This window comes from Megachile rotundata, chromosome 15 (genome assembly GCF_050947335.1).
Source record: "Megachile rotundata isolate GNS110a chromosome 15, iyMegRotu1, whole genome shotgun sequence".
NCBI lineage: Eukaryota > Metazoa > Arthropoda > Insecta > Hymenoptera > Megachilidae > Megachile > Megachile rotundata.
This window is the reverse complement of record NC_134997.1, coordinates 13,968,595-13,991,511: the sequence shown is the minus strand read 5'-3', so window position 1 is coordinate 13,991,511 and position 22,917 is coordinate 13,968,595. Positions and strand designations below refer to the sequence as shown.

General features: G+C 44.7%; 1 protein-coding gene across 6 annotated transcripts in view; it reads left to right on the top strand.

Annotated features, from left to right (window-relative positions):
• The window catches only part of LOC100881968 (uncharacterized), a 69,546-nt gene that overhangs the window by 37,901 nt on the left and 8,728 nt on the right, over positions 1–22,917 (top strand). For 3 of the 6 annotated variants that reach the window (XM_012285778.2, XM_076540087.1, XM_076540086.1), the window contains exons 2-8: positions 3,083–3,384; positions 3,797–4,112; positions 18,999–19,148; positions 21,410–21,682; positions 21,938–22,024; positions 22,103–22,151; positions 22,420–22,678. In XM_012285778.2, the coding sequence (XP_012141168.1) occupies positions 3,918–4,112; positions 18,999–19,148; positions 21,410–21,682; positions 21,938–22,024; positions 22,103–22,151; positions 22,420–22,678 (1,013 nt within the window). In that variant the 5' untranslated portion in view covers positions 3,083–3,384; positions 3,797–3,917. The remainder of the gene's footprint in view (positions 1–3,082; positions 3,385–3,796; positions 4,113–18,998; positions 19,149–21,409; positions 21,683–21,937; positions 22,025–22,102; positions 22,152–22,419; positions 22,679–22,917) is intronic. The other 3 variants (XM_076540085.1, XM_012285777.2, XM_076540088.1) reach the window with 3 other exon arrangements.

The window sequence follows — 22,917 nt, the reverse complement described above, 5'->3', positions numbered from 1 at the left end:
TTCTTTTTCCCTTCTTTCTTTCTCTTTTTTTTTCTTCCGTTCAAATATAGTCAACCCTTTGGTCCTACGATTTAAGGGTTAATTAAACCGATTTCTACTTCGATCCATTTGTTTTAACTTTCCTTCTCTCGGCACTTTTTCTTTCGTTTCGAAACGAAAGTTCGAGGATTTTTCTCGTCGAAGAAGACACCGAAGAACCGTTTGCAAATTTCTTTCTCCGGAAACTTTGCCATTGATCACCCCGGTCTACGCTTTTCCATCTCACCGGCGTCAAAGTTGGAACTTCGATTGTAGTACTTTTTCCTCTTTTCAAAACACCGTCGTAGATGCCTTTGGTTATTATCTCAACTTATCTGCGGTCGTGGATCAACTTTTTTAGTGCCTCTCCGGCTTCGTTTCCTCTCCTACGACCACGGTCGAGAAATTAATCTGCCTACAATTTTTCATCGCGATTTTCAAATATATATCTACTATTTCTGAGCGTTATCTTATGTAGGATAAAAGACCGAGAGGAATCGCTCTAGTTACCGCCCTGCATATTAATGGCTTGCCAATCATTATCGCACAGTTCGTAAAGCAGCCTAAGGGGTAGTAAACGGACGCGTTTACGCACGGTTCGCGTGTTTTTACGATTCCGTACTGGCAAAAAGCTTCGATCACGTGAATTATAACAGTATTTCCTATCCTCTCGACGAAGCCACTTCGCTACGCGGCAACGAACAGATCGTTTAGCGGAATAATCGAAAGAAAAAAAAAGAAGAGAGGAAAGGAATAGGGAAAGAAGAAAGCTGACTGAATTCACGAGTGGCTCGTTGAACCGTTTGAAAGTTCGAGGAACGATCGCGAATTAATCTTTCGATTAATTTCTAGGGCTCGTAACCCGTGAACGAGATAACACCGTCGGACTTTCAGCGAAAAAAAGAAGGGAAAACTCGAATTCGTCTCGATATTTCGAGAAACTTGGACGCGATCCTTTTCGCGTATTAATTTCTGTATCTGCTTTAACGAGAAGTTCGAAATTAATGCGCCCCGTTGAGCCGAACGTACCCCAGCAATGGAATTTAAAAAGAGAAACGACTTTGTACCCGAGGATGGTTTTCAATCGTTTCTTTATTAATACACAGAGACCGAACGGTTTTTAAAGGAAGTATAATTAAAAACGAGTTTCTTCTATTTTCTTTAATTTCTTCCCAGCGTTTCATGCTCTCTTCTTTTAATTTGGGTTTTCAGTTTTAATTACTCCTGCGAGAGGGTGGCTCTTGTTCTTTCCCAGTATCTCATGAATAGAAATTTACTAAAATTATACCTTCGACGTGGATGAAAGCTTCATGGACTTTACGAGACCGAATGTTTCAAACTTATATTTCAAGATATAATCCCCTTTCGAACGGTTTCTATCTAATTATTTGATCGCGTCGTCCGATGTCCATCGGAGTCGTCCCGTTGGCGGAAGATTTAACCCGATTTCCCAATTTGATCCGGATTTCCAAAAGGTCACGGTGCTTTGCCAGTCCGGCATTTTCTCAACGGGGAAAGGTACTCTAATCCGATTCGTAAACACAATAGAAAGTATCCCGGGGAATGTAGGCTACCGTACGCGCACGTGCTTTTGCCTATGTGGTTGCCTCTTCGTAAGTACAGAGACCTGAATACCTGGCTGCCTCGAAAATGTTTGACATCCGGTTATCTCGCATGTAAAACGACCTTTTGACGTACGACCGACATTTTGCCTTTTTCTGTGGGGCGACAAGATCGAAAGGGAGCGGAAGTGGCAAACGTAAGAACAATGGACAGAAAATTAACGCGTTCACTCCTTAACTTTTATTTATTCGACTCGCCTGACCACGATGAAAAAAAATATTCGATTCGGCAGAAAGGCAACCTCCTCCAGGGTCAAAGGGGAAATTAGCAGCAGTTAATTAGCGGGGAGTAAAAGAAAATGTATTAATTGGCCGGTCGTGCAATCGAACAGAGATACGAGATCAAAGAATCGCGTTAACACGGACCTTCGGCGATTTTCATGTACCCGTATCTTCAACGTTTTCCGATACACGGAATTTATCGATTCCCACGATCCACGGACGAGTTCCGTGGAAGCTGGCCCCGGGGGGGAATTTTAAAACCGCAGTCGAGCCTGTAACCTAGGCCAGTGCCTTAGATATTGCCCTCCATTCTTGGCCAGGAACGTTAACCAATTCGAATATCGCATTAGATATTACGTTTTTACTCGTCGGACTAAAATTGTTACTTAGGAAGGGAATTAATTGGGAAAATCGGTCGTCCGTCGAACGAGACAAACGCGATTACGGCTCGCGACACGGCGCGCATTTGTCGCCTTTCGTTAAAAGCTTCACGAGCCATAATTCGGAAAATCGGGCGGACATTCGCGAAATCAACTTTCCGATTTCGTTCTTAATGGAACTTCATCAGCGGCTTGCCAGACCGACGAAACCCGAACGTCGATATTCGACTTGCAGGATTTTTGCAAAGACAGAATCCCGATAATTATGCTAATAGATACAAGCGGTTCGCGTTAATCGTTTCCAGATAATGCAACGAGAGCTTCTTTTTCCATCGAGTTTGCTCGGAAAGTTTCTTTCTTTTCTGGTCGTGGTAAGAATCCGAGCCATTCTTTGAACCGATTCCGTCTTTCTTGGCATCGTCTCCGCGCAACTTGAAACAAGCAAGAAAGATTCAGTATCGAACGAGCGGTTCTTCTCCTCGTTCTGCTTTCTATCTTAATTAGTCTTTATAAAATGTTCGATTGCTTTCACGTTGCTGCAACTTATAAGAATTTCATCGATACCGAGTGTAATGTTTCCTGTGCTCGAAGAAAACTAGTTAGACTCGTTAACCCTTTTTCTTTTTTCTTCGCGAACGTTCCACGAACGATATTTCGTATAATCCGTCGAATCGAATGAAAATAGTAATCAATTAAGATTCAATCGAAATCGATATCGCCAACTTCCAATTCAATTCATTAAGCCATTCAGCATCGAACGCTGAATCGCGCATTGACTATTCGTGCTTTCACGTTTGTAATAACCCATAAATAACCGAGAGTTTTGTTGTCGTGTTACAGGGAAAAATAAGTGAAGGGACGCACCGTCAAGGGAAGTAATTCGACCACGGATTCGAGCTAACTCGCGCGTAAATGCTACGAATATCTTCGGTACAGAGGCGTTGATTGACCCAGGGCCCGGGTCGGTTTGGCTTCGAGAACGAACACGACGATTGGCCCCGTGACGACCGTCAGCTGTAAGAAGTTTTCCTAAATTTTCATCGATCTCGCGATAAACGTAGCTCGAAATTGCCACTAGGATGGAAAAAGGAAGAGGTCCGTAACGGCGATCGTTCAAGCGTTCCGGAAGCGGTTCAAACAAAGTATGTCTAACAGGAAGCGTAAATTACCGTGGTTCGAATCGATCGTAATTTCAAAACGCAATTTCAGCGGGATGAATGGCTAAGTTAAAGTATAATTGATTAGCCTGCTGTATCGTGGGAACGCGGAAAGTGTTACCGTACGAATTGAATCGCAAACGAATCGTCGCGTCGACGTATCCTTCTCGCGGGGTATCGCAATTAAGATTTTCTTCGCTGTTCTTATAATCGCTGTAATTGTTCGATCGGTGTTTGATTAAGTGCTCGGCAAATAACTGCGGAACATCTTCTCGTCGGATCAGCGTACTCGAGTTCGCGGCTGAAAAAATTATTCACCATTTTTCGCGTTGTTTAAAATCCGAAGTGATTGCGGTTCTTGTACTCGATATTTGTTAATAGAAAACTAACGTTTCAGAGGCGGAAGGAAGGAAGGAAGGCAGGAAGGAAGGAAGGAAGGAAGGAAGGAAGGAAGAAGGCGATTAGGGATCAGGTTTGAAGCAGAGGCTACGAATCTTGTATCAGAACCAGGAGCGCGCATGCTTCAGCAACGAGGCAGTTCAGTACCGACACCACCCGCGACGTCATCGTCCAACATGTTTCCCCAACAGTATTGTCTACGATGGAAGTACCATCACAGCAACCTACAGACCATGTTCTCACAGTTGCTCGAACGGCAGGCTTATTGCGACGTCACCCTGGCCTGCGAGGGCAAGACTCTGAGAGCACACAAGGTAAACGGAATAAAAGCACACCTATGTACGTGTAGTCGGTTTCAAGGGTGCCGTTCGTCGTCACGTGTCTTTTCGTTTCGCGATGAAACTTTAACGAGGAGTCCTCCTGCTGAGCGTGGCAAATTCAATCATGGATTCTCCTCCAAGTCCTTGCAAAGTCAATTTGCATCGATCGGTGTCCTTTTGTTCCTTTCCCAACGACAATAGGTCACGATTAAATCCTTCGTTTCTGTTTTCAAATTGCTCGACTAACAGAGCCGATTCCGATTTTTGACCTAACGAAAGATGCACCGAGAACTTTTGCCTTCGTCTTTAATCGTGACAAGGCTTTTCATGAAAATATGGACCGATCAAGGAGTTGTAGGAGGAACCAACAAACGCGTACAGCCAAAAACGTAAATACCGCAACAAGTTTTTCGAGTATCGAACGAGTGACAAAACGTTGTTATTTCTGTCGAATAGGAACGACTCACTATCCGCCCTTTAATAGCGACCGCGTTGAACTCGATAGTCGTCTATTCGCTTTAAAATCCCTTTCTCTCGCGTACGCTCGGTTTCTATACGCTATTTTGCGTTTGAAAATTTTTTTAGAGCCGCTTGTTCGTTCATTCCACATCGTTTAACGCGTTACAGACGCATTGTGTTATCGACCAGGACCCGTGTTACTCCATTTTCACTTTCCGTAGATTGAACGCGTACTTTTCCGCGCTTTTGTCTGTCCAGAATACCTGTTCTCCTTTTACCGTGTATGGGATACCTCGATTTATGTAACTTTTTTTCAATTACCGTACATACTAAGGATCCATTTATTAAGTTTCAAGTATGTCATTTGATACGCAGCAAAGTCTAGAAGAAAAATCAGAAAGCACTGGCCAAGTTTTTCATAAAATGTCTAGTTTCGTAAAAAGAGGAATGATATTTCGATTAACGCGTATCTCGGTAATTAAACTTCATCCTCCGACAGAAAAAAAAAGAAAGCAGACGACAACTCGTACGACGAAGGCAATCTCGTTCAGCTTCCATTGACTCGGACGATGCCCGTTCCTCCCTCTTTCTTCCCCTATATATGTATATATATATTTTTTTTTACCTCCCCTTTCGTACACGTGTCCCTGTATCGGTCCGCGGGCGGCCAGTACCGTTCAACCACCCCTTTTCTCTCTCTGTAGGTACGTTTTTCTGCGTGCCCACCCCTTCGTAGCCGCGGTGCCGGGCGGAGAATTTCCTCGATTCGTCTTATTGCGAGTCGTGCAAGAGGCGGGAAAAAGAGAAACGAAGGGAGCGAGATAACCGAGTCGAATCCAAAGAGAGGCAGAAAAAGAGAGAGAGAGAAGAAAACGAAGAGGTGGAGGGGTGTAGACCACCCTCACCCCAGCCCCGGGGAACATAAAACTTAACAAACGATCAATTTTCTGTTCTTTGTTTCTTACCAGGCTGGAACTACTACGGTATTTCGCCACTCTCTTCTCAACCCCCGCTTCGTACTTCACCACCCAACCTCGTCTTATTCTACCCGATTCCACTCTTTCTTTCTTGTTAAGAACAAGTCTAGCGATACTGTCCCTTTTTTTATTCTTTCGTGACTCCATGCTAGAGCATAGTCTGTGCTCGATATAAATCTCACTCGTTAAATAATGTCGACGTGTTCCATACTGGAAACTAATAAGCGAAATCGTTTAGCTGCAATGCGGAAAATTGCTAAATTTGTTTAGCATCGATAGCTGATTCCGTGGTAAAATATTGTTAAAGGGTTTTGCCCTACTCGGTAAAGTTTTGTATTCCGTTTGTCGTGAAATTCGAGTGGATATCTTATGCCTTCCGAGCGAAAGTGTACTTAACGTACTCTCGTACGCGCGTTACAACGAACAAAGAGCTACAAAGAAAAATGAAAAAATGTGAAAATTATTAAAAGATGTTACACTTTCGTTTTTTCCCTCGCTGTTCACTTCACCCTCTCACTTTCCCTGACAATCCGGCTATCTTCTTCTTCTTTTCTTCCCTTCCAGCCGTATTCGAGGAAGAGCGGGGGTTGTTTCAACCCCCTCTATTTCTCCGGTCTCGCCCGCTACCCCTCCATGTTTCCCTTTTTGTACCTCTGTCTCGGCTGTGCGTCGAAACGAGCCGCGCAGAGGAGAGAGGCACTCTATCAAAGTAGAGTACGTTTGGCTTGGTTTATTTTTTACTTTGGGAGGGGTCCAAATTGTAAAATCAATACTTCCTCCTAAATTTAGAATGCCGCCACCAACGGCAACGGCAACGACGCCGACGCGCGCGGGCGGCCTTTTTCCTTCTTTCCTTTCGGCCTCTGCAACGCTGGTGGCGCGCGTCGCGCGTCTAGCGTCCCGACGCGAGGGTGATCGCGTCATCGCGCTTCGGGACAAAAGTCGAGCCGCGACTGGTTCAAGGGGCGCACCGGTTACCAGACGAATAGGCTCGCGAACCGGAACTTGAACCATGGAGAAGCTTTCTAACACGTCGAAGCGTTTATACCGCCTGAAACGCGACGATTCAGACGCGTTAGCCTGGTATGATCGGCTTCGGAACGCTCGGGACGTTTCTACTCGATATTCGTCGATCGAAATAAACGCTCGAGTGCGAAAGGTCGAGAGACGAAGGCTTCTGCTGGCATCGGAGTGTCTCCGGGGCCAGAAATTACGAACAGCTGTTACCTTATCCTCTGCCACCTGTATCCAGGTGTGCCAATAATCGTAGACGCGATCGCTCTACGACCAAAGGAAAATTCATACAATTTCTTCTCTTCGCGGTTCGTTGGAACAGTCTGAATTAGTTGCAGATGTTCTCTTTTTTATACGGTAGTCGAAAAAAAAGGAATTTGAGCTAACATAGAAATGGTCGAGATGTACTCTGTATTGGCCACTTGAATTGTATCCCGTTTTGCAACGTGTAGTTGGTTGTGTAACGCTGTTCCGTTCCAACTGCTTCGTTTTCCCGATCGTCTCCGTTGTATAGGTTAAATATCGATTGCCGTTCGACGCGTAACGCTTTGCTCGTGGCATCTGAAGTCGTCTTTTTCGGTAGCTAAACCGATTTCGAGCACCGTGAACGCTGATCTCTGATGCAGACAGCTGAATCTTCTCTTTTTTTGTCATCGAATGAATAGACTTCGTATATTTCGTGCTTCGAGCGGACAGATAACACGAGCCGTTGGAAAACTAAAGTATCAACGGGTCTTTGTTTTATTCGTTTTCTTTCGAGTCGGTGTGTTCGGCATAAAAACCATCTGTCGTTCGTCGAAGAAGCACGATAAGACGGACCTTAACGTCCGTGAAAATCCGCTTAACTCTTGCCGCGTTCGTTGACGAAAAGTCGTCGATAAATATTCACGTCGGATCGGATCGACGTTAAATTAGAAATTGTGGAACGGAACCGGATCGACGAACGCTTCGTTATCGCGTTCGCTACCGCGTCATTCGCGTGCGAGTGACGTTCGCATTTCCACACCAGTCCATTGTTCATTTTACAACGAATACCCGTCCAATTTTTTAATATATCCGTTCATTTCGTGGAATTAGAGCTACTAGAAATAACGAAGTATCGCGGAAATAATAGATAGGATTCGTTGAAAATAGAAATATTTCGTCGTACGGCACAGAGATTGCAAATATTCCGTGTCGAAGGAAATTGGAAAGTCCTTTTTACCATTTTGCCATCTGTGGCTTCGTTTTTTAAATATCAGCGATTGAAAATTGGGTATTCCACTTTCGATGGTCGCGGTTTAAACGGCAGGAGGTTGAGTTGACATCCGATGGTACGTTGTCGTAGGTCCGCGCTCATACGGCGAATCGTATGTGGAGTCACGCGCGCACACACGCGAAATACCCAATTTACAATCGCGTATATCTCGAACCCGATTCGAATTGTCGCATAGAAAAATTGTCCTTCCCGATCCACGCAACTTCTACGAGAAGCAATATCGAATCAATTTCTTCGAGTTCCCAGCTATATTTAAAAGCTCCGCTGTCCCAAGCTTTTGTCCGGCGTTGTATACGCGTAATGTGTCGTACATTATTCGCATTGTCATCGAGGAACAGCGTTTTCCCATCTGGAACCGTGTCGAAGCGATACAAAGACGCGATTTATCAATTGGACTATGCGATTCGTCGTTTTTCTCGTTGACTAACGTTTCGTCGGTATCGAGTTTGCTGGAGTAAACGCGATAACAAGCCGAGTCTCTTTCGTTGCGCTCTCGAAAAAGCTCGACTCGTCGAGTAACGCAAAGAGCCGTTCGAAAAATCAAACCGTTCTTACGACGCGAACCACTCTGTTGACGATACAAGAGGACAAGGGAGAAAAACGGAAAGGGAGCTCGATGATATTCTCTATAAAATTTGTCGGAAGTTTCATTCGCTATTCTTCTACTCGTGAAACTTTTATACAGTGAAAAGCGAGCAACGGCACGACTCAAGGGCGGTCGCGTCGACTAACCGCATCGCGACCTATTTTTTCAAAAGCAGTTTTCAACTATAGACCAGATTCTATGTACGTTAAATGTCGGCTAGTTTCTAGGTTAAATTCATTTTTCATTTGCGCGAAATCGCCAACGATTACGAACAGTATTTCTCGTGCAAACTGTCGTTTTCTTCGATTCGATGCGAGCTGCACAGATGTCGCGAAGACTCCACGGTCGTGCGAAGTAATTTCGTTGGTCTACTCCGAAAGTTTCGAGAATCTTCGAAAAGCGTCGCGTTTACGGTTAACGGATAGCTGACAAGCATCGTTTGTCATCGTAACTCCTCGATTACCCTGTCTGTCTAGTAATCGAGTGAATCGTTCTCGTCGATGTTTCGTTGCGTTATTTTTCGATCGACGACCGTTGCGTGAACCAACGACACATCGGGGTCAACTGTATCGATCAAGGCGATGCGAAGAAAACGACAGTGGGATTCCTGGCGTTCCGCGACCATGACGATGATATCTGCGTGCGTTCCCGACCCATTCTCAGCTTCTTCGTGGCTGATGCGCAAACATCAGCATAGTGCGCTACGCGGATAATTATATACCGTGGCTGCAGAAGGGTTGCCAGGTGCCATAGGGTCGTTAAACCCGGACATCCTGTACTTTGAAAAAATACGACACGCCGCTTCCTGACAAAACAGTAGCTTTTGTACCAACGATGTTCCGCGTGTAATTATTTCATTTTCCTTGCCTTGCTTCTCATCGATTACATCGAACAAACGAGTATTAACGATATTACCGTATCGATTCACCGCGTTTTTCACCGAATAACCAGTTAGTCGAAACGACGGAGATACCAACGCGACTGTTGGCAATAGAATATCTCGTTTCCACGTTTTTTTCGCTCGTCCAATTTCACGCTCGTATTTCACGAACATACCGACACTAATACGCAAAAGTTTTCTAACAAGAAGAAAAAAAGGGAAAGAAAGAGGAAAATTTTTCATCGTCCGAACACGCCCTCGACAAAGACTCGATTAACAACACCGACGACCAAGCAAACAAAGCGTTCATTAAACGACGCGCGACCTGCGATAAAACAACAACGAAAACAAACCGAAAAGAAAAAAAAACGAAGGAGAGATCTACGTAAAACCCAGTGACACTAGGTGAAAAAGTGAAAACGCAGCCCAGCGTCGACAGTGGGATGGAAAATCGGCGCGTCGGTGATTCTTCAAAAGCCAGGGTGGAAAAACACGCGCGCTCGAATTTTCCCCCGGCGCCAACGGCTTCATAGACGCTGAAAGAGATAGCAAATAAGGGAAAAGAGAGAGAGAGAGAGTGATGGGGAGAGCGAGGGAGGGAACGAGTGCTCTCGCACGTGTTAATGGGATTTTACGAGCGACGCGTGGCGAAGGAAAAGCCGTTTCACGAAATTAACACCCGCCGTAGCGAGTGAACTCGTAAAAAAAAAAAGAATATATATATGTATATACATATAATCGATATTTTCGTACGAGCGTAAGTACTTTTTACACCCTTCCCTACCCACCCCTTTTTGATTCTTCTCTTGGTAGTCTGCGTTCGCACACGCTTCTTCCTGGAAAAATACGCGTGCGCGTTCTCTCGCCATCGACAATGCCGTAAAAGATTTATTTGTTTTGAAGCTTAATATTTTTCGTCGGGTCTCTTATTACCGCGCGTTCGTTCGAGGCGACAGACTAGCGTCGGGGATCGATACTTCGACTCGTTACGCGTATCGAAAGACGATACGTATTTGCTTTAATCGATTCATCCCTAACCGGTAGACGTCCGCGGATCTTCGAATACGAAACGCACCCCTTATTCAGACCGTCTAATACACTCCACGCTTCGGTGAAACTTGTAATTTTTGTCTGCACGCGAACAGAAAGTTGTTTTCAATGTTGAAATAACAGTAGGGGAACATATGGTTACGAGGTTGCCTCGTGGACGGGCGTTAATTGTTGGGAGACGTTTATAATTGAATATCGAATGCGTAGTATCGCTCGATAAAAGAAAACGTGGTAGTTAGGGTCACTTTCGACGATGCTTCGCTTGCAACTCGGAGGACTAGTCGATTTCTGATCAACTTTGTACGGGATTTTTTATATGATTTATGGTTAGATTTCCCTCGTTTTCACGAGTCATGTTAAAAGTTACTGCACGCGTAATGTAATAAAAAAGTTACTGACATATAGTGGAAAGTTTGAATTACTAATGGTGTCCAAGATTAGCATCGAGTCTTCGCGATAGGATACGTCTTGCAACTATAAAGGAGGAACGAAAAGAGTTAGCAGAGAAAATAAAGTGCGTTTGACCTCTGGTGTACGGTAATGGAAAGATAATTCGAAACGATTACGGAGTAAGATGAATATGAATGAAAGATGAGAATTGAGAATAATTGGTGTAACTTCGGTAGCAGTTAGTTTCATTTTTAAAGCACGAAAGTTCATTACAACGTGTTAAGATCCGAATTACGAGGTAAGTGACAGTGACAAACCGATGAACGGTCGCGTTTCAAGATTAATCTTTCAGATGCGACGATACCTCGACGATCGAAGAATGCTGGGTTACAGACATAATATTTCAGCGTGACTGATGTAACTTTAAAATGTCATCGACTAGCAAAACTACCGTCGTGCTTAAATTATTCTACACTATTTGACAACGTTAAATATATCAGTTCGAAAAGAGTACGTGGCAGATTTGTTAAAAAATGCAAGTTTTCGAAATGCTATTCGATAGACGCAGTTCGCACGCGCGTGATTTGTTCTCGAGACGAAAACTCGAACAAGTTGTACTCACGTTTCCTCGGTTGTTAAACCGTTCGAGCGTGACAATTACAAATCAATGAAATCCCAGCGGGTTATTAGAAAATCAGCGCGTGACTACGTTCTACTTTGTAGATCGTAGACTTCCTTACGCCATTGCGATCGTAGAGACACGCAAGCAAAAGTCCCCCATATGCATGGCTGCACGTGCAAGCACGGACGACGTATATATACGCGCATACATACGTTCAACTCGGACAATTGCATTTGTCTTCTCTCCTTCTCGATTCCGGTTTCCTCTTTTTCTTTCTGCATCGTTCCACGACCGCTTCTCTCTCTCGCTTCAACCCTTTTCTGCGTCTCCTTTTCCATTTGTATTTTTTCGTTCTCCTCCCTTCGCGTTCACTCTCTCTCCCATCCATTTCTCTTCGATCTTCTTTCGCCATCTATCTCCTTCTTTCTCGATTTTATCTCCCTCATCATTTTCGTTGTCCTCGCGGTTTTTTGCCCTTTTTTTTTTTACTTTCTCTTTTCTCTTTGACTTTAGCTTCTTTGTCCCTCGATTCCATTTCCATCCTCTCCCTTCCTTCCTTTTTTGCGCCTGTACCATTTTACTTCTTACTCCGGCATGTTTATTTCCATTTCCAATGGAATCTAAATTCTGTTTCTCCGAATTGAATTTTATCGAATAATTCGGTTAACCGAAGTTATCGAAACGATTGCTGGACTCTCGTTTCGATCACTAGCTTGACAACTAAATTCTCCAGTTAATTTAATTCGAGAACGTCGAATTCTGTCGGAAGAAGAAATCATCGTCGAAAGAACAGAGATTATGCGAATTTAAACCTGTCATTTGTCGAATTCGAATACGTGACGCGAGTAAGAAAGAGTCTCTAAATATTCTTCGAGTAATCACTGCGACGTAAAACGGTAATCTAGATATCCATAAAACATGCGCTCGACGAAGTAAGAATTAATAATAACGCAGAAAAAGATCGTGAATTCGTCAGCCTAAATATGTTTGGTCCCGTTTGCCAATTATACCCAACAGTGGTTGGTCCCGCATTTACAGTCAGGTGAACTTGCGAACGCTCGAAACGATCGTGCTGCTTGCAAATACTGTAATAATATAGTCCAGAGAACGATATCCTTTCCCTTCTGTCGTCGAACATTGAAATTGCTAATATCAACGACGAGGGAGAAAGAGAGAGAGAGAAAGAGACAGGGATTGGTCGAACTCTTTTGCGTGTTGACTGCAATTTTGTTGCCGAAGCGTTACATAATTTCCTGTAGCTTGAGAAAGGTACCTAAACGAATCGAAATCTGTGTTGGTAAGGAAAATTTGAATTCGATACGACTCTGGTCCGCAGAATATTTGTCGATAACTCGAGCGCTAATTCGAATAATCTTAAAACGATTTTGTAGAGAACGATTGTCGACGGAAAGTTAGGAACGATACCGATAAAGGAACACGACTTTTTTTTCGTCACCGTAGAATTCATTAATTTTCGTTCTTCATTCATGGACGCGATACGATGAACTCTGGAGATACCGAGTCCAGTCACTGAAATGGAAATCACGCATATGTATTATTTATGGAATTACGCAAGACGATTTCTTTTTTTTCTTTTCCGTTTTTTTTTTATCTTTTCGAGGCAAGAATTTCTTCGGCTTTTTCGCTAATGTAAACGACACTCGGTTATTTCGACAGTGTCATCGACCTTGCGCGACAATCACTTTCGGAGCCTACGGAGACTATGAACTCGGTCGAACCCTAGATCATCTTGCCTCTTCCTTCTTTCAGCTTTTATCTCGATTATTATCGAGACGGAAAGAATTTATACCTGGAACTTGTTAATTAACGTACTCTCAACAAACTAAACTTATCATTTTCTTAATCGTTTCATCTCTTTGAAGAACAACGGCCATCTTATTCCAGACTGTTTACCTAGTTTCGCGAAAAAAAATCTCTTTTCCTCTCGAAACATTTCGTTAACGCGTTTAATCCCTTTCATCTCGCGATAGTTTTAACGAAACGTGAAGTTCTGATTTCCGCCAAGAAGCAAGGAGCGGCGGAAAAAGGAGAAAAAGAAAAAGAATCTCGACGAAAGGGAGTCCTTGACGGAATCGGATTTAATTTCGCTTCATGGTTCCTTCTAACAACCTGGAAATTCTTTTTTCTTTTCGAGTCTGTTCGATATTACGAAACGTTACGGTTGCACGCGTTGCGAAGGTCCGTCAATTAACCGACTAATCCGAATTCGCCGTCTCTTCGAGAGTCCCTTTTTTCAAGGCCACTCCCTCGATCGCGTTCAGAAATTTCTTCTTACCCTTCCGTTTCTTCGCTTCATGTTCGTCGATCGTCAGAAACGGGAAACGCCTGAGCTATCGATCGAATTACGTAACTGCAGGCAAAGAGGCCGGTAATCTCGTTTTTCTAATGAACTTCTGCAGCGAACAAAATGTTCCTCGGATCGAAAGCCACGAACCGCGCGGCAGATTTTCGTAAGATTTTTCGAGCTCCGATCGAGTCGAAACTCGGCGCGATTGCGGAATCGTAGCGCGCGTCTTTTCGAAATTGGAGAAATCACGTGTTTCGTGGAACGTCGGTTTCCCACGTGTTTCATTGGTGCTCGTCAAAAGTAGAAAACGTGTCCCGGTTACGGTTTCTCAGTCGTTAATGGAAATAATAATAATGGATTACGCGGCGAAACATCGTATTTATTATTTCTGCTGTGCCGGTAAACGACGACAAGTTCGGTGCCTTTGCTTTCACGACATCGACTTACGTTACGCGAAACGCAACAGTTCGCTGGACGTTCGAAGCACTGTCTCCGATTCGATGGAAGCGTTGAAGTCTCCGCGTAACTTGCGAGAAAAATTCGATTACCCTTTGGAGACATCGGGGAGATCCTCGGCGACCGAGGACCGCCATAGCGGTAAAGACGCGATCGGTTCGTTTTCGAATCGTTCGATACCGTTCGCTATCGACGATCGTTGTCGATTACGTCTCGGTAGAAAATTCGAAACGTCGCTGACCGATGACCTCCCATGGCAATCGACGCGTTAACGGTAAACAGCAACGATACGTCGCCTATCATTCCATGCTTCTTTTAACCACCCTTCTCCCACTGGTCCGCGCCTCCACCCCCTCGATGGGGTGTGCACACGTAGGTACAATCGATTGCGTCTGCCAAGCTTTTACGCCGGGGAGAGAAAACCGGCGAATCGACAAATTCGACGCGGCGCACCCCCGTCTCCGAGGAGGAGGGAGGAAGGGGTCGTCGCTCACCACCGGCCCCGTCCATTTATATCCTCCTTCGTTCTCCTCTGTTCCTCAACCACCACCACCAGTCACCGTTCTTCTTCTATCCTCTGTCTTCTCTCCTTCTCTGTGTTACTTTTTATTGCTGTTTTCTTTTTTTTTTCATTCCCGACGAAAGACGAAGCACACCCCCGTTATGCACGATAAAAAGTTTAATGTCAGAGAAGACGTCGTGGCGATGGTGGATGGGGGCTGGTGTTGGTGGCGGCGGTGGTGGTGGTAGTGGTGGTGGGTCATGGAGGTGGCAGAGAAGAAGAAGGGTGTCGAGGGGGTTGCAACACAGAGGTGGTCTGGAAGATCGTGAGTGTGAGAAGGGGTAGGCGCAGGTTCGACGGTGGAAGGGTGGTTTGGGGGGTTGAAAGTGCCCGGGGATCGTAATGACTCGATATGAAACCCGGGCAGTGCAATTTCTTTCTTCTTCTGCCCTTTCCTTCCTACCAACCCCCGCGTGCTCGCGCGTCTCGACGTCTTCCTCTTTTTTCATCGCAGTATTTCCCCATAAAAGCGGCCCGGCATAATAAAAAGCGTTATATAGCTGGCACTGAAAAGTAACGCGCCTCTTTCTTTCTCTTTCCTTATCTTGTTCGCCGTGTCTCTCTCTCTCTCTCTCTCTCTCTCTCTTTCTGTCTGGTTTAGTCGTGTGTGGGTGTAAGGGTGGTGGTGGTGGTGTGGTGGTGGTCGTCGCGGAGGAGGTGGTAGTGGTGGAGGTGGGTGAGGTTACCACGTACACGAAGAAACAGATACGACCGGGCATAAGGTCTTTTACGGCCTTATTTGCGGAGACGTAAAAATCGCGAAAATCAATACGGAACTTCTAACATTAAATATTCAGGCTATCGGCTGGGCGGGGCCGCGAGAGAGGCCAGACACTCTTTCGTACCTGAGAGTTCCTCCACTTCCTTCATGGGAAACCATTCTTCCGCGATCGCGATACGCTCTCGCGTTGGCTTTCCGCGACGGGGGGACGCCACCGCGTTTCCAGACGTTTCCTCGTATATTTTCTTCGATCACCGAGTCGGCCGTTCGACGAAACTTTTCGTCGACCTATCGTCCGTGCTCGTTCGTTATTGCCACGAGAATTGCTACTTATATCCGATATACGCGATTATGATTGGGATCGTTTAACGCTTTGAATGCCCTCGCAGCAGTCGTCGTCGTCGACGTCGGCGAGATCCAGTCTCGCGAATTCGCTATAAAGAGTCGAAGAGCGTTCCGTTTAAATTACCACGATTAATATCGGTTGGAATTTTTTTCTTCGACTGCCACTGCCAAGTTCGACGCGTCGATATTCCCCCGAACGATCGAACCGCTCGAACAGTGATTTTTCTCCAGCGGCGCATTGTCTTCCGAAATACGAAAATATTGTCGCGATAAAACAACCGCTTCGACGAGTCGTTTAAATCGAACAAATACCGTTCTCTGTTCTTTCGATCGCGTGGCTCTAATTGTAATCCAGGATAGAACGACTACGCGAATTTCCTTCCGGATTTTACATTTTTATTTCTATGAAACGTAAACCCGGGTCCATAAATCGTGCCCTTTTTTTACTTCATATTCAGTTTTTCTTCTTTTTTCATATATTTCTTTGCTTTTTTCCCCTCCGCCGTTATCCGCCTCCGGTTTCTGTATCGGCTCGCATACAACCACACGTATTCGCGTAATTCCTTGAAAATTATTCTACGAAACAACAATGGAATTTTACATGCAAGTAAAATGAAGCAACTGAATGCACATTAATTCGTGCCACGGTATTGTTCCATTTGCAAAAAAAGCCCGTTTCGTTTTCGCAACGAATCATTTATTCCTTAAGCTTTTGAACGCGGCTACACACGTATCCAGACTGCCTCGATTTATTCTACTTTGTTCTCCATTTTGTCGAACAAATGTTTTCGAATTACAGCTTTTGCATTACAGTTAAAACGAAGTGTATCGGATCGTTCGATTTCTCGCGATGGAACAATTCAACCAAATTGTGAACGTCGAATTTGATTGCCGGTTACAGAAAGAACGTCGAATATTGCGCTTTTTCCTGGAAATAATTGCTCGGTTAAAGCGTTAATCGTTTCATATATCAAACAGTGTACCGTCAAAAGAAACGTTGAATATATCCAGGCTCGCTCTCTCAGCGTTTTCGTTGATCGGTCTATACGCGTAAAATCGTTTTTAATCAGAACAAGCATCAAATGTGCTATTCTTCTCGAAAAACCGTTAATCTCGTTCGCTGTTTTACCTCTTTCCGATCGACGGAATTATGGAAATTTCTATTTGTTAATCGTATACACGGGAACTTACTTTGTACCGAGCTGATTCCATCGCTCGAAAGAAGCAATTAAAACCTGCATTAAAGGAACCTTCTTCCTCCTCGATCGCTTCTTAACTACTCGACAAAATTTCATCGTTCATCGAATACGAACCGCGACTACATAGATGTGCAAAATATTTTCAATTTTCGAAACGACGCGTATAAAAACTTAATTATAACATAAGCCGTTCGCTGACGCGCTCCTCTGTAACCGAGTCGATTCGAATAATCGAAATCTTATGACATCGATAAAACCGAACGATCATCGAGACGCTTGCAATTCGAGGATTATCTTTGCTCGTTCTTCGATAATTCTCCAAGTACCATAAGTTTTTATTGGCGGGAAGTTAAAGATAAATCTTGGATGAAGCAGGACCCGACGCGTTTTACGACTACTAAGAAAACTTTCAAATGGTTCATCGTTATTTCATCGAACAATTCTCGCCGCCGAGTCTCGGTCGTTGTTGGTATACGATATTTGCAGGTCCGCGCGCTAACAAAGTCGATGAAAATCTCGTCCGAACGAAATTACATCGATAATGGAACAGGGAGAGTGTTTCATTGACGCGCGAGTTGTTACGTCAAACGTGTTTTTTCGCTGGAAATTCCGAGAACGGGAAATCTGGAGCCTCCTTCGCAACGAGGAAAGTCATTTTTCGCGTGACGAAACACTTTGAACGGGTTTTCGAGGATCGTCGACGGATCCGGACCGAGCGAAACGTTGATTCGCGAGACTGACTGAAATGGCTCCACTTAAAACTCGAGATACAATGAACGAGCAACGCGATAAATTTTATGCGACAGTTTTATACACTGTCTAATAGTATGATATCGATATGTCGCCGAACTAAGTACTTAAGCGACGCGAAACGATCATTTAAAACGGAGAAATCGTGAAATAAATGTCGATCTCGTGCGAAGCGTCGTTCGCGAGATTATATTCGTCGTATAACCAGTTCCACGTAAAACGGAAAAAAAAGGGAATAGATTCGAACCGGTCGACAGGACACTGACAGAGGATACGTCGTTTATAAACGATACGTCGGTAAATAAAATCGCGATTGACAGAAATACAACTTGCTACGCTGCTTAATCGCGTGGGCGTGTGAAACTGTTCTCGAATCACCTTAAGCTCGTATCGCGCTCGTCGAAGTCGATCGATTCTCGATCCGGTAATCCGTCTATTGACTTCCGTCCGTACAAATAGAAACGCCACTGTCAAAAAGATGCAACGTTGTTCAAAGCACTCTGTAGCCGAGGAAAATACGTAATCGGTAGAAGTACGTAATAAGATTGATGCCGTGAGAAAAGGAGAAAAAAAATGAAGGTGGTCAGAGACCGCGAGAGAGAAAGAGCAGCCTGTTCGTGGAGCGCTTCATTGACTTTCATGACAGATCTGCACGTGGTAACTGCTCGAGCGTCGAGACGGAAATACACACATTTTATCTTCCGCTATTCGGAATCGCCTAAGAATTCGATCTACATCGACGCGTTAATCACGTTCTTCGATTGCGTGCACGCATATCTACATATAGTCGGTATACCGTGATACGCGGGCACGAGTTCGACGACCAATTTAACGCTCGGATGCGATCGTTTACTTTCGATGTCGAGAAAACCCGGAAAGAAGCAGGGCTTAAGAAGGACATGGAAATACTCACGGGGAAATGTAGAGCAGGGCGAGCCTAATTTAGAACTTCCTATTCCCTTCCGTTACGCTTCCTGCTGGCCGAGAGAGGCCTACGTTGTGCAGCCGGGTGTACGCGTGACGTTGCAATTTCGAGAATAATTAACGAAGATCGACGGGAAGTAACGCGTGCTAACTCTTATCGGCGATCGATGAATCAACTTTGCTTGGCTCTTTAATTTTCGACGTCCTTGATTTTCTCGCGCACGTTCGATTGAAATATTTGTCAAGGACGTCGATCTACCCCGTGTGTAAACCGGTTTCCCCGTCGCGTTCATCGATTTTCTGTAAGCTTCGAAAGTTTCGATCGATCGCGTTCCCCTTCGTTGACTCATCTTTTTCGTTGCTTTTACGCGTATTTCAGGTGGTTCTGTCGGCGTGCAGCACGTACTTTGACACAATTCTGTCCCAGTACGAGGAGAAGGATCCGATCGTCATCATGCGGGACGTGAAGTTCTCCGATATCAAAGTCCTGGTCGAGTTCATGTACAAAGGAGAGATCAACATCGATCACGTGAGTAATTTACGCGATAATCATTGTATTCTGTTACCTTTCCTTCCCACAGAAACTCGTCTAACGGTATATCGACTAGTTGGTAAACGGAAGAGGAGCAGATGTATATACGTATCGGGAAAAAGTTCCGCGAGTTTACGTGTGTGAATACTTTGAAATTCGAAGCGGTATAGAAGCGGATTCGGATCGTCGCGAGAGGGACGAAATTAAAATTGATTAAAGAAATAAAGCCCGCGGAAACGTACTCTCCGGTCCCTTTTACAGACTCGATAGACGACTTATTTACATCGTGGACATTATGAGGGCACTCGTCTCCCGTTGCCGGAGGGAAAAGTGTCGCGGGGAAGCGGTTGGCCTCAATTTATTAATAATTGAAGACCTCGTGCTCTTCGAGCCATAGGACGCTTCAAAGCGACCTGGAGTTTCCCATTAATCCACCACCCCTTTTCTACCTTCGCGGAGCTTCGGGGCAAAAATCGTCGCGAAGATGCAATTTGTTTTGCCGTCAATCGTTTCTTTTCCTCCTTGTTGGCTCGTCCGACGAAAAGCAGAGCTTTGTCGATCGTTCGAAGTAGAAAAATCGAATCGGTTAATTAACGATTGATAGAGAAGTGGAAACGTTTGAAGGCTGTTCAACTAGTCGATAAAAGTCGACGAGAAACGGATGCTTGTACAAAACGCGTTTCCTTCTTTGACTGCTACTCTGAATCGCTTGATTCTTCTCTTTTCAGTTAGATTTAATCGGATACCTTCGATTTTACCTTCAATCTTTTTCCCTCTTAATAGATTCCGATCCTCTGTATTAGTCAGTTTGCAATTAACTTTTCCATCCTTTTCTTTCTCTTTTCCTTACCGTCCGGCCGGATGAAAATTTTCACTTTTCGAAGTAGACGATTCAATCGGATAGTTATTTATTCATCGTCCGTTACTAAGCTGAAACGTTTTCAGCTTGCGAGAATCGAATTTAGACCAGAAAGAGGATCTTACGGGAACAACGGTTTCTTATTCTTCCGTGTTTCTATTCGTGATCAAACGGTCAGGTTCGCGAGCTTTCTCCGACCACGTTTTTACCTGCGAAAAATCCGGCTACGGTGAAAATAGACGCACTCCCTCGTGCATCGCTTCGTTCGATCGATTGTTATTCGTCTGGATCGAATTTGCATTATCCGGACCTAGCCGTATGATTCCATTTTTTACGCTTTTGCGCCCGAACTCTGTCGCGAGATAAACTGCGCGAAACGAAAATTTTAACTAGCAAAGGAAATCATCGCTGAATAATTTATTATCGACCGTCCGTGGATTTCTGAATTAATTTTACAAATCAACACAAATAAATCGCCCGTTCCCTAAAAATATAACAAACGTCCGAAAAAGTTCGCGTTTTACGTCGAATACTAATAAATTCTCCGGATTTTCCGTCTTCTCTTCTTTTTCATTTTTGTTCGATATTATCACGGCAAGAAACGAAAGCGTACTCGCCATTTCTGAAATGTACACATTATTCCCGGGAGTGCGCCGCCGGAGACGCTGACCCACATAAGCATTTTTCCAATTCCGTTCGTGGCCGATAGAAAGCCGCGTGCACCGCGACGACGACGGCGTTTGTAGAAAGTTCTCAATATTATTTAGCATTCTCTCGGTCGGACTGGCATTATTGCGGTGAAAATTGACAAATAATAATCGTTGGACCCGCCAGTTTCTGCCAATGCGTCCACCCAGCTGCCGTTCGCGACCCCGTTGCTCGATATCGATCTCATTTTTTTCTATTTTTCATCCCCCTTTCACGAACGAAACCGATTCATTATTCGCTCCCTCGAGTGAATCCTCGGCCGAATCGGACACACGAGTTTGCCGGGCAAATTGAAGCGGCCAGGATTAATGGAATTACTAATTTTTACTCTTACCGCACGATCGCTTTTTCCTCTAGCCCTTTTTTTCTCCACCGATGCCAGCTGCCGAGATAATTAGATTTATCCGACCGTGCGAATGCTTCTAGAGATTTCTTACTCTCCTGTGTCTTAGCGATATTAACAGTTTGTCTGTCGCGTTAGTCTCTCAATTTCCGCGAATTTTTCATCCTACTTTCGAACGTTTTCCATGTATAGCTCGACAACGTAGTCGCGATAGAATCTATTTTCGACTCCTCCATACGAAAAGGGTTAAATAAGAAGAAACATACGCGTCAAAGAAAACCACCCTCGTCTTTAATAAATCCTCTTCGGCTGTTGGTCGCGCGTGATTAAAGTCGATCTTCTTTCCAGACGAGATTGTCGTCTCTGTTGAAAACCGCCGAGGATCTGCACATCAAGGGTCTGGCAGAGGTAAGCTGGCGTAGCGATTCCACGCAGAACGAAATGAGCAACAGCGGTCACAGTCCTGGCGCGGCAACTCCAGGCGTCGAGACGGTCCTCAGGGAAGGAGACGCCGACGAACCACCACCCCCGAAACAGAGACGCAGAGGTCGTCCGCCTCTGGACGATCCACCCTCGGCTCACGATGTGTTCACGCCAAAAATCACGTGTATTACCGGAAATGTACGTCGAGTACTTCGCTCTCTTTTCATCTTTTTCTTATCATCCATTCCATCGCTGTCTTTCGCGTATTTCGAGAACGATTCTATCCCGAATTTAATTATTGTGCTCTAATAATTCGTGGCTTTGAAATCGTAAGTCTTTCGAGTAGCGAATAAGTCGCGCTGTAAGTTATATCGCGTCGATCGCGATCGACGCTCGTCAGCGGCACGTTTCCTTCCTATGACATGTCCGGTTAAAATCTGTTCGATTTCCCAGGAGGAAATGATGAGCGAGGGCGGTGACCATGAGAGCTGGGACGACGAGATGATGATGAACGAGAATAACGAAACGCCACTGCCGGTGGTAAGATATTTATCTGTTAATCGCGTATTACATTTTACGACGAGCAGCGTTTCGATTAACTCACGTCACGTTTTGCAGCTATCATACATGCCCAAAGACGAAAACATATCCGACCAGGAGAAAAAAGGTACGTCGTTATCGAATCGTTCGAAAATTTTCGATCCAGTTTTACCGTGTACGTTCTCGGTTTAACCGAACGTTATCTCTTTAATCCATTGTTCTATTAACAGTACGAATTTCGCTCGCCAAATGCGGTATCCGATACAAAAATTTCGTTTGGAAATCGAATTTTTGAAAAAGCATAGCGGAGCATCGCTGTTGGACAATGTTATATCTACATGTTAGGTATGTACACATAGGCGCGAAGAATCTAACATGATTCGATTTTGCTGCAGCGCCTACCACTCCCTCGAATTCCAACGTCACGAACCTATCGATCCCCGAGCAATTCCGAGACGTCGTGAAGATGAACGATTACCTGACGACAGGACGCCGCCAAGAGTTCTGGGAGGAGCCGTTCACGCGACGCGTTATGGATGCCATTAAGAGCAAAGAACTGGAAATGAAGACTGCCGCCGAGATACTTGGCGTGTCCTACGGAACCCTCTACGGCAGATATCGCGACAGTTATGGTTGCCTTAAACATCCGTATAGGTAAATGGAAGAGACACGATGGTTTTCTCTGTTCTTGATTGCCTTTTGTCGCGACCGGTTATTGCTGCATCCTTCGCGTTTTACGACCACCGCGTTCTTGCTACGTCCTACTTTAACTCGGTGTAACTAGTCACTTTGAGGAATCTCAATTTCGAATATCATTTATTTTTCAAGCAGATTTTTCGCGAGAACGAATCGTCGGTGAAATCTTGACTTTGAAAGCATGCTATTTTCCTCGT